This window comes from Triticum aestivum, chromosome 7A (genome assembly GCF_018294505.1).
Source record: "Triticum aestivum cultivar Chinese Spring chromosome 7A, IWGSC CS RefSeq v2.1, whole genome shotgun sequence".
In the NCBI taxonomy this organism is placed as follows: domain Eukaryota; kingdom Viridiplantae; phylum Streptophyta; class Magnoliopsida; order Poales; family Poaceae; genus Triticum; species Triticum aestivum.
The window spans coordinates 17494251-17506576 of record NC_057812.1 but is presented as its reverse complement, the minus strand read 5'-3'; the positions used below and the strand labels follow the sequence as shown (position 1 = coordinate 17506576).

The window sequence follows — 12326 nt, the reverse complement described above, 5'->3', positions numbered from 1 at the left end:
CCACCTCGGGGAAACTCGAGGGTTGGTTTTACTCGTAGCTTGACATATCTAAGTGTGCCCTGAGAACGAGATATGTGCAGCTCCTATCGGGATTTGTCGGCACATTCGGGCGGTGTTGCTGGACTTGTTTTACAATTGTCGAGGATGTCTTGTAGAACCGAGGTGCCGAGTCTGATCGGAATGTCTCGGGAGAAGGAATATCCTTCATTGACCATGAGAGATTGTGATGGGCTAAGTTGGGACTCCCCTGCAGGGATTTGAACTTTCGAAAGCCGTGCCCGCGGTTATGGGCAGATGAGAATTTGTTAATGTCCGGTTGTAGATAACATGAACCTTAACTTAATTTAAATGAATCAACTGCGTGCGTAACCGTGATGGTCTCTTCTCGGCGGAGTCCGGGAAGTGAACACGGTGTTGAAGTAATGTTTGACGTAGGTTGTTATAGGATCACTTCTTGATCGTTGTTCTTCGTTCGTGCTTTGCCTTCTCTTCTCGCTCTCTTTTGCGAACAGGTTAGCCACCATATATGCCAGTCGCTTGCTACAGCTCCACATATTACCTTGCTTTATCTATAAGCTTAAATAGTCTTGATCGCGAGGGTGCGAGATTGCTGAGTCCCCGTGACTCACAGATTACTTCCAAACCAGATGCAGGGACCGATGATTCCGTTCCAGATGATGCGCTTGAGCTCAAGTGGGAGTTCGACGAAGACTCACGCCGTTACTACGTGTCTTTCCCTGATGATCAGTAGTGGTGCCCAGTTGGGGTGATCGGGACCGTGTCGCATGTTGGGGTTGATCTTTTATTTTGGTGCCGTAGTCGGACCATGAGTGTATTGGATGATTGTAATGTTATTTATGTATTTATGTGACGTGGCAAGTGTAAGCCAACTATGTACCTTTTCCCCTATTATCTATTTACATGGGTTGTCGTGAAGATTACTTTACTTGCGACATTGCTTTCAATGCGGTTATGCCTCTAAGTCGTGCTTCGACACGTAGGAGATATAGCCGCATCGAGGGCGTTACAAAATCATACCCTCTCCCCACATGATTGGTAGTTCCTGAACAAGTTGGGTGAATCAAGTGGAGCCGTATGAGTCTCGTTGTAAATTAGTGATGATTCTCAAAGTTGTCGTCGAATCAGAGTTCAGGAGTTTTCGTCATAGTCATAGTACAGGTGTACACGTCACAAGGAGGCAATGTGTCCAATTGGAGAAGATATGATACCGCTACGAGGAGCTCAAAAGGATGTGTGCGACGCCGCCCTTAACTGACATCCGGTCTGCGGTGGAGGCAAGCCCCTCCCCCACCCCCCCACCCCCACACCCACACACACCCATCTGATGCATTGAGAAGTGAGAAAATATGTATGCATAAAACTTTATGTATTCTTAAGCAATAAAAATGAATTCAAAATTTGAACAGTTCCACGTGAAAAACCGAGAAGAAATTTTGGAAACCAACTATTCTTTACCCTCTAGAAAAAGGTATAAAGAGGGAAAAATATTGGGTTGAGATATGTATATGCATATGGAAAAGAATAGGCCTTCCTACTCCACGAGCGGCAGGTGCTGCGAAAGCAAGGAAGTCATGAAATGAGCACTGGAGGGCACTGATTTTTGTGAAGCATGGTGTCTAGGAAACTACCTAAAAATAGGTTTCATACAAAAGGAGAAGAGGTCAAGCGTGAAGAACACCACCTCCTTGCAACTGCCAAGTACTCCCTCCTTTTATTATTATAGGGTGTTTTGGATATTTCCATATGGACTACATACGAACTGAAACAAGTAAACAAACGCACTAAAACATGTCTACATATATCCGATTTAGAATGAAAAAAACAGTACATCTTACAATAGTGAATGAAGTGAGTAGAATCCAGTTCATCAGTCACAACTCTGGTTGGCCTGTCTTGATGCTCCTTGTCCTGCTGCAGTTGGCCTTACTGTTCCAGCTATTCCGATCGGATGCTTTCCTCTCAAGCTTTTTCGTTTAGTTTTATTAGTCCCTCCATGAACGTGCACTCTACATGTTGCTTCTTGGCCAGTAGCGGTTGCTGATAAAAAAGTGACAACGAAATACTAGTATTAGGTGCCATATCCCAAGAGAAAGTAGAATCTGCATATGCTGCCATGCAGCCGCACGCTTTTACAGCACATGTGGATAAGCTGTGTGTCTGCGTCGTTGCTGCGTAGCGTGATTAAAACAACGTGTTGAACACCGCTTGAGGTGGCACCCAATTTTCAGGAACCTTATCACCTTTTGCCTTGCGCTGGTTGGTAGTTGAGAACTTGAGATCTCAACACACTGATCACGCAGCACGCATGAAGAGCAGTACGTAGAATAAATAAATCGATTGTAAGATAAGCATGGCATGGTCGTCAAATAGCATAAATACACGTTGGTAGTCCCCGCTCGGGCGACTTGAGCTACAGAGCATCGCCTCCCCACCCGCTCCTAGCCTCCTACCTTTCTCCTTTAAACACACTCTTCTCCCTCATTTGCCTTCCGCATCTCTCACTCTATCCCGCACCCCGCACCCCCGCTCAGGCGACTCGGGCGGGATCGCAACCCTAGCTGCCCGGGGCTCCCCGTCCTTCCATCCCTCCCTCCGCCGCCGCCGAAGGACGCCGCCGGCCTATAGCCCGGGGGCTGACGGCGGTGGCGGGGGCCTTCCCTCTCACCAGCGCCATGGGGGCGGTGCGGAGCCCCGCGGCGTCTGGTGGCACGGCCGATCTGGCCTTGGTGGCGTGGCGGCCGCCTCGGCCTTCGGCGGCGATGGTGGCGGGTGCGGCGGCCGGCCCTACTTCGGGCATCGGCCTTGGCTGCGTTCGTCGGCGGCGGCCGGGTCTGCGGCGACGGACCATCTGACCTCGGATCGGCGGTGGCGGCATGGAGGACCTGGTAGTTGGGTCGGCGCCATGCGTTGTTTGCCCATCGGACAGATATGATCTGGCCGATGCGGCCTGCTCGATGTGCGGCGGCTCAGATCGGCGGTGACCCGTGCACACGATGCTTGATGGAGGTTCTTCGAGCGGATCCGGGTGAAAACCTAGTTCTTGGCTTGATGCCAAGACCCAGTGGCGGAGCCAGGAAAAATTAGGAGCCGAGGCGGACTGCAAACTGTCTAACAGAACCGGCTAAGTGCAACCGAATAATTGGATACGAATTATACAACTATAAGGCACTAAACTGGAGAATGATAAATTCGGAATAGTTTCAAAGTCAAACAATCGATATTGTATTATTTATACACATAATTTTAATAAAACTAAAATTAAATACGACAACTAATATCTCAATAAATGATAGTACTCGCGAAAAAATACTTGATATCCAAATGTCCAATCAAGCACCCAAAAAGAGACCCTGCAATTGGAAAATGTAAGAATTAATAGTCTATAGTGGAGTTGTTAAAACATATTCACATGGGAAATGAAACATACCAACTAATGATGCCTCGGTAAAATCCCTTTTCGAGCCTTCATGGCCTGAAACCTTCGAGTGATAACTTCATCATCGAGTGATTTAAATATTTCACGTTCAGTGTAGCATATCGTCAAGTGATTAAACCAATCATCATTGATCGTGTTGCGCAGTTTAGACTTGATAATTTTCATTGCCGAGAAAGCTCTCTCAACAGATGCTGTGGACACCGGCAGTAGCAAAGCTAACTCAATGAGCTTGTAAACCAATGGAAAGACCAAATGTTTCTCTGTTTCAACCATTTTTGTAGCTAAACTTTCAACATCTTTGCAAGTAGAAAATTCAGCATGATTTCTCAAATGAAGAACAAAAGTCTCAAGTTGGTCCCTCAATACTGTACGATCACTACTTGAGAAATCGGGACTATATATTTCAGCAAGCCGAGAAAGCTTTTGTACATCAAACTTGGAGAAAGAATTCTTGGGATCAAGACACAATAAACATGCAATTACCTCTTGGTTTGAGTCACTGAAGCGATGATTCATCTCAACACATATTTTGTCAACAACGACATAGAAAATCTCAGCCCGATAATAATGAAGATTAGTGATAGTCCTTCCCTCTAGCCTCGAGCGACCTTGAACTGGTATTTCATCATCCATATTTGGCACTGGAATACCTTTGGAATTGCAGAATTGTTTGACCTCATCAAAAATACTCTCCCAACCACTATCTCTCATGGTAGCCAACCGGAGTTTAACATCATGAATTAATTCCAAGGCAAGCACAATATTTGTAACCCTTCTTTGCAAAAGTTGTGAGAGCTCATTTGTTATATCAAACAACTTTAGCATAAACTTCAAAACGAGAGCAAATTTGAAGCACTCCATTTTTTCTATGCAACCCGCAGCATGGCTCGGATTACGCCAATTTGCATCAACCGTGCTAAGAACTTTTATTACAGAGGCCCACATTTGGTCCAAGTGAAGCAAAGTTTTATGATGTGAACCCCATCTAGTATCTCCAGGTCTAGCAAGACTAGTCTGTTGATTCAAGCCACTTCCTGTAGATATCTCACCCCTCTCAAGCCTTTCCAAAATATCATTGTGAGATTCTTCCACCAACACTTCCATCTTCTTGCAAGATGAAGTTGCTGTGGTCACAATCAATGATATGTACTCAAAAGAATCATGAATATATGAGCAAGAAGAACTAGCAACAGCGACCACAACCAACTGTAATCTATGGGCAAAGCAATGGACGTAGAAAGCATGAGGGTTTTCGTCGAGAATTTTTCTTTGCAAACCGTTAAATTCACCTCTCATGTTTGAAGCACCGTCATATCCTTTCCCTCGTAGCCTTGAAATTGATAATTTGTAATGATCAAGAAGCTTTACAAGAGCTAATTTCAGTGACTCGGATGTAGTATCTTTGATGTGGTGCAGACATAGAAATCATTCCACAACCTTCCCTTCATTCACATCCCTACAAAAACTTAGAATGAATAGATAAATCATGGATGAACGAAGAATTGAAGTGAATAAAGAACCCAAAAAATAAAAGATAGTTACTAACCTCAACATCACTGCCATTACTTGGCTGACCGCCCAGTGGAAGACCTGGTTCTACCACACAAGGGCAGCTTTCGTAGTCCAGGATTATTTTCCTCATATGTAATTTCACCTCAATGTGGAAATGTCCGATCTTATTCCAAAATAGAAGGTCTTCATGAAGGTCTGTCTTGTTTCAGGAATATAGGTACCGAAGTTCAATAGCGGTAGGTACCAAGGAGAAGACGAGTCAGGGCCGATTGACAAGACTAGCTAGGCTGACCTTCCAGCCATACTCCACCCAATATCGAATGGAAGTTCTTTCACCGATATATCGCGTGACTCATCAATAAGAACAAAGAACTTTTTAGCACCAAGCTCCCCCATAAGCACTTCAGTGACTTCTTCTGCAGAACACCTTGCAAGGTCCTTTTGTATTTCACCGGAAGTCATCTTGCAGTTTTCTCCACCACAATCAAAAGCATCACTTACTTCTTCATTGCTATCCTTTAACCAATCTATCATCTCTAGAAAGTTTCCCTTGTTCGAAGAAGTAGTAGAATCGTCATGGCCACGGAATGACAAACCTTGTGCTATGAGATACCTTACACACTCTAGAGAAGAAGTCAAGCGGATCTTATATAATCTGTGAGATTCCACAGTTCCACAAGCGAACTTGGTTGACACACTTTGTCTTTGATTTTTGAAATCATCATAATGCCGAACACAATTGTTGTGACCACTATTCAGACCACCTACATGCTCAGGTAAGGCTCTATATGCATGTTTCCAGTCCCTAAAACCTGTTTTGGTGAAGACTTCAAACCCAAAGTGTTCAGCCGTTCCAGGTTGCTTCAACAAGAAACAATAGAAACAAAAGCTGCATCCTCGGACTCTATATTCTATCCAGTTATACTTTCCATACCATGACTTAGAAAATGCTCTTGAATCCGTTCGGCGAAATTCTAATACTGGTTTGGTTCGACCCTTTAATATGTATGCCCTCCTAACTTGGTCTTGAATTTGTGGTGCATATTCAGCAATTTGTTTTTTCAGTGCGGGATCAGATTGAATTTCGTCTGGATTAAACTCACTATTGTTAGCAACATGAATAGGAGGGTCTTTTTCTGATTCCGGCTGCACAGCACTTGCATTCTCAATACTTGCTCTAGGAACTAAAAACCTCCGAGTGAATAGCAAAAAACTACCACATTACGGGTCATTGTTCCAAAAAACTACCGCTTTTTTAATCTTTTCAAAAAGCTACCACAAAATTGTTCTGCTGTTCCAAAAAAACCAAATGACCATCTGACTTAGAATTAATCCTGTTTATGACAGGTCGGGTCCGCTACTAAACAGACCGTTTGTTGACTGTTTGCTTGACCGTTAACTTAGAGCTTGGTCCCACATGTAAGTGCTCTCTCTCTCCCTTATCTCTCTTCTCCCCCCTCTCTCTATACCTTATCACTCAAAAATCCCGAGCGCCACGGCCAGCGGAGCCATGGCCGCCTGGTCCGGCCACCACCACGCCATGGCGAGCGCCTCCGGGCCGGCCACCACCACGGCCGGCGCAACCAGAGCCGCTGCCACCAGGGCCGACCACCACCATGCCATGGGGAGCGCCTCCGGGCCGGCCACCACCACGGCCGGCACAGCCACGGCCACCGCCTGCTTAGGTCCGCGCCGCCGCTGGCCACGAGCAGCCGCCCCGCCGCTGGCCGCGAGCTTGATCTCGGGCGGGGAGCAGCCAGGGAGCTCGGGCGGTTCTAGCCCGCCGCGGCTGCTGCTTCCCGCCGGCCACGGCCAGAGCTGGACGGCCCTGACGAGCTCACCGGCGTGGTGCTGGCCGGCTCCGGCGACGAGCTCCCCGGGAGGACGGGATTGCTTTTTAAAAAAAAATCAAGGACCTGATTGCTTTTATATTTTGTTTCAGGGACCTGTTTGCTAAAAAAATACTTAGGCCCCACCTGTCATAACCTGTCAATGGTCAAACTAACGGTCAAATCAAATGGTCAACCTGACGAGTGGACCCGAGCTGTCATAATAATGTTTAAAATTAACCAAAGTAGTCATCAGTGCGACATGGTAGTTTTTTGGAACAGCAGAACAATTTTGTGGTAGCTTTTTGAAAAGATTTAAAAAGCGGTAGGTTTTTGGAACGATGACCCGTAATGTGGTAGTTTTTTGCTATTCACTCAAAAACCTCATATCTGAAATTAATAACATAAGATTAAAGTTGGATGATTTGGAATGATTGAATGAACTAACTAATGGTCAGGTTAGTTGTGTCGACAACAAAAGTGACAATACCTATGCCAAGTGGAGATCGATATTCCTTCAATCAACCTGCTCGGGGTGATAGAATCTTCAATTACAGACGTCGCTGTAAATTACAGGCCGAAATTAGAATCCCCAAATTACTCATGCGTGTGCCTGCAGCTGCACAAGACTAAGCCCTAAACTCACCTCAATTCCTCTCCTAATTAGAATTTGGAAGACAAGCCACAAACTGCTAGGAGGAGGCGCCGTGGATAGCCGTCCCTCCGTGGATTGCCCGGCGATCTGCCGCTGCTGTCGAACGAACTGAACCGTCGCGGTCGATCCCGGCGGGAGGAGCGGGAGGCGAGAAGGCGTCAAGGGTTTCGCTAGCCCCTGGCGATTTTTCTAAGCCTTTACGCGCAGACGTGCGGGCGTAGAGCTAGGAGCATTGGGCTAGGCCTACAACATACTCCATAAATGTATTAATTAAATGGGCCTAGGCCTCTACGTTTGGACTACGATGCAAGGCTCAGCCACCTAGGAACTTTTTGCCCGGGCAAATAACGCCAAACTCTGCTAATTAGGACATGGTTTATTAGTCACTATCAAGTGCTGCTGGGCTAGGAGCCCGGGCAGCTGCCCCGGGTCGCCGGGTACCAGCTCTGCCACTGCCAAGACCGGCGTTGGCGGCACTCTTTTGTGTCATTACCTTCTTGAAGGCATCACCGCGGATTCAGGCATATTGTTGTAATATTTTGTAAGGTCCTCGGGAATAATCAATAAAATGGCCACATGCATCTCCCAGATGCAGAGGCCGGGGGGTCATCCTCCTTTTCCAAAAAAACACGTTGGTAGTCCATCTGTCTCTCTAAAATAAAAATACACGTTGATAGCAAATGATAGATATCAAATCATTGAATCATCATACACATTTAAATTCTTTTTGTTAGCCCTTATTTAGCTACTCACGCCAGTTGCCTGTGGTTGATATATCAGTCATGGCTGCCGAGTGATTGATGATGGGCTAGACAAATAAAACCACCAAACTTTTAGTAAAAGATGTGAAGTTTTACATGGATGGATCATGTTCATAGCTATAATCACACTAACCGTGAGCTATGTTCATTAGAAGTGTGTCGGAACAGGACAATCGTAACAAAACAGAACACAGACTGATGGAAAAACTATGAAAATAATAGATGTTAATTTTGCCTCCCTCATCTTATTCTTGTTTGAACCATCACCTCTCACTGTAATTGTAGTGCATATCAAACACCAGCAGTCATTTTCACGTAAGGTTTTTTAATCGGTGCATTACAATTCAGTCTGACATCTAATAGTGAGACACTTTGGGCTGGTATAATTATGGAACAGAACCAAACATTAGCAAAAATATATCTGTGGGAACAAATAAATTGGGTAACAATAGCATTGCCATCTTACCGTAGAATTTAGAATACAGAGAAATGATCAGGTCAGCTCCCAAACTGCCATTCATCACATGAATTTCCCTTCCTGTAATTCCTTAGTTCAAATCAGTAATGGACACATCAGCGAGGCTAAACTAAGGCGCAGATCCACTGACATATCAGTTCTATTACACACGGAACAAGCAGCAAACATAAAGCTGGCTTCATAATATACAATAGTTACAAGATGAGACGATCAAGAAATGGGAGAAAAATGTGGGGAGCATGGATATTTATGAACTTAATCACATGTTATTCTCCAGAACCTGTAACTTTGCTTACATGTTAAGAAAATTGTTATGCACGTACAAATAAGAATATAGGTCCAAGATAATAGCTCACGCAGAGAAGTTGCCTCCCTTTAGTTAAAACTGTTTGTGACAACTAAAATCATTTGTATCTTCAGAACATGGTACAGAAATCATGACAAATGCCATAATACGTTTTTCGTGGTAATACTATGCACTATTAAATATAACAAATCTGGAGTTGTAGCTCTATTACTTGCTAGCACTGCCCAACCAAGATAATACGTTTGTGTACAGGTAGCAGTAAGGACTAAGGATATATTGAAACTCAAGGGTTCTTGGCGTCGGTAAGGCTTCCTGATACCCATTCCCATCTGCTGAGCACGCAAACTAATCTCTGCTTGAAGCGACGAATTCACCAAGCCAACTCGATTTTGAGCCACGCAGCTGAGCTGAGACGCATCTAGGGTTCCGAGGCCTAGTGGTATATCTAGAAAAATCTAGACCTAGCATCCCGATATGAGTCCCTTCCAACCAGAGTAATATTGTGAATAAAAATAAAAATATTAGAAGAATGAACTAGACATTTAAAAAAGTAAACGAACAGAAAAGCAATACATACACCAGTACAATGAAGAATCGTTAGTGCACGTGTGGATCCTGAGATGCTAGTTATAAGCACAGATAACACATATGCGCTAGATCAGAATAGGAAAATTACTAGACACCATGACATACCAAGAGACTAAATCCGTATGCTGCTGAAAATAACATCGATAATCATCATGCTAACTGAACCAAGAGACAAGAAATCAAGCACAAAGTAATCATACTCCAAATAAATTTCAGTGGTAGGACCAACATAATTCAAAGTACACAAACTTGTTGATCCTACAGAAAGTGAAAATGTCTCACTAACTCTGACAACAGAAGCTGCTACCATGAACCATTACAGACACTAAGTTAAAATACTGGGCACAGCCCACATAGGTTCCATCATTGTGCTATCCCATATAGAGATGTCTCTCTGCAATGGCTTGCCCAACTCAAATGTTACCCAACCTTCAGAATCATGTGAACAATAGTCACTAGTAGAAAACAAGGCTTTGGTCCAAACTCAATCTACACATTAGTCCATGTTGCATTACGAACCGGGACTAATGTGAGCATTTGTCCCGATTCGAGCGGCTAGGATGGCGGGCAGGCATTAGTCCCAGTTCAAATGGGGCCTTTAGTCCCGGTTTGAGACACCAACCGGGACTAAAGGGTGTGATGCCCTTTAGTCCCGGTTGGTGGCTCCAACCGGGACTAAAGATTAGACCTTTAGTCCCCGTTCGTTCCACCAACCGGGATTAAAGGGGTTGAGGCTTTAGTCCTGGTTGGTGGCTCCAAAACGATCTTATATTATTGGGACGGAGGGAGTAATAAATAATCTTTCACTTGGTGAGACTGTTTTGATCGATCGCTACTAGCCTACTACTATATGTCGTTGTCGCAGGTCGTGACCAACGGCATGCTTAAGAGCATCGAGCACCGGGTGGTGACCAACACGACGCTGCCACGGACGTCGTTAGGGACATTCATCACACCTACCAAAGATTGCCTTATCGCTCCCGCGGAGGAGTTCCTTAGCGATGAAAACCTATCGCGGTACCGTGGTGTCACATATCACGAGTTCAATCACATCCACATCATCGCCAAATTTGGGTTATCCAGCATGCGCACCGAACAACCAATGTGAGGTACTCAAGAAATAGTGGACAAAACGATATGAATAAGGCAACAACTTTCAAATTATGTATCACGATTCAGTTTCCCCCTTTCAGTGTACATCTGTGAAAATTAATAAGGCATGATTTGTGTGATGATACAAGCAATAAGGGTTCTCACAATGCATTACTGTATGCAGTGCCGTAGCCAGAATGTGCATACGACCAGGGCCATCGTCAACGAAACGTTTTCATTTTCACGCCCCAGGCCACGGCCATGGCAGCCCGGGGTCTGGCTATGCCCCTGACTGTATGGTGATCGCTCCGTCCCTCCGTCTACATTCACTTTGAAGTTTGACCCATGGTGATCGCTTCGTCGCTGGGTCCACATTCACTTTGAAGTTTGAGCCAGCCTGATATTCCGAGCTTGTCCGTCGCTCCGTCTGAATTCACTTTGACCCAACCCTCATCTGGTGGACTCCATTTTTGCTCTTATTGGGTTTTTATCACAGGATTTGGGTCATAAATTGATTGCCACTCATCCAGCAGCCTCCATACTCTCCCCATCAGCGTACCTGGGTCTTCAATAGCTTTTCCTTCACGGACATTATTACGCTTTTTCTAAATGGAGGATGACCTCGACCTCTGCATCTAGGGATGTACACAACTATTTATTATATTTTTAAACAGAGCTCAACAAAATAAATACATAGATCAATCCAAAGGCACCTTCCTGACAACTACTTTCGTAACATACTTGATGATGTGCCCTGACCTCGTATCAACACACATTAATATTCCGGTGGCCTCACCAAGCCGCCCACCGGCAAGCCGAGAGTACAGACCAGTCTAGATACACCCTTTGCGCACACCGCATGCGTACACTCTAGAATCAACTACCACTATATTCCGATGTCCAACCTTCATGAACGATCAACGCATTCACCTCGCCAGGCCATACTGTCATAGATATCACCGCAACGCCAAACAATGCCTCCATCCTGTGCACACCCATCCACACGCATCCCACATAGGATAGTCCATCAACAGTATTGTTGCTCTGCCCATTTCATTTGCTCTTCCCAACCAGTCCAATAGCCATATACGCAACAAATGTTGCTAATCTGTTGCTCATGGAGGGGCATGGTCCATCTCTTGACCCTCTCTGATCCCGTTCCAACACTCCCGAGTGTGAGGTCCGAGAACCTCTGAAGGACTGTCCCCTCGCTCCTACATGCAGCACATAAGACACCGATTTTTATCTGACAATGTTGGGCTACCTTGGGCCCCCACAACGAGACCATTCATCGCCGGCCGCCATGCATGGATTTTTACCTTGCTAGTGACATCGGTGTTCACAACTTGAGCCATCCGCGGTGAGCCAAGACCGAGGATGGGCAATCTGCAGTCCAGGCTCCCAAGCAGCCACCTCTTGATCTCCATCTTTAGAAGGTACGCTGAATGTGACCACTTGCTTGATATCCTGGGCGTCACAATCATGAAAGATCCTTTGAAGGGTCATCGTGCTCTAGTTTCTTCCCTACTCAACTAGTAAGTCGCAGACCCGCTCCGTTCCAATGTTCTCTTTAAATCCGAGTGGATGAAAAGGACCATTCCTCAGACTCCATCTATCCTACCAGCTTTTAATTGCCGTCTTGCGATG

The 12326-nt window shown here is 45.3% G+C and overlaps 1 protein-coding gene across 1 annotated transcript; it reads right to left on the bottom strand.

Annotated features, from left to right (window-relative positions):
- Positions 1–2575: 2575 nt before the first annotated feature.
- LOC123152820 (zinc finger MYM-type protein 1-like) lies at positions 2576–12106 on the bottom strand. The gene is made up of 8 exons (XM_044572248.1): positions 11999–12106; positions 6447–6862; positions 5280–6161; positions 5004–5027; positions 4892–4922; positions 3462–4843; positions 3332–3371; positions 2576–3142 (listed from the first exon to the last, which is right to left on the bottom strand). The coding sequence occupies exons 1-8, from the start codon at positions 12104–12106 to the stop codon at positions 2576–2578; spliced, it is 3450 nt and encodes a 1149-aa protein (XP_044428183.1).
- Between the last annotated feature and the right edge of the window lie 220 nt (positions 12107–12326).

Bases quoted from the DNA above. Each gene is read 5' to 3' on its own strand.
- LOC123152820 (XM_044572248.1), bottom strand. From the start codon at position 12,106: ATGGAGATCAAGAGGTGGCTGCTTGGGAGCCTGGACTGCAGATTGCCC. The intron at 6,863-11,998 runs GTAAAAATCCAT...TTTTTTAAAAAG, and splicing joins ACACCGATGTCACTAGCAAG to CAATCCCGTCCTCCCGGGGA. The intron at 3,143-3,331 runs GTATTTTTTCGC...GGTTGCACTTAG, and splicing joins ATTGGACATTTGGATATCAA to CCGGTTCTGTTAGACAGTTT.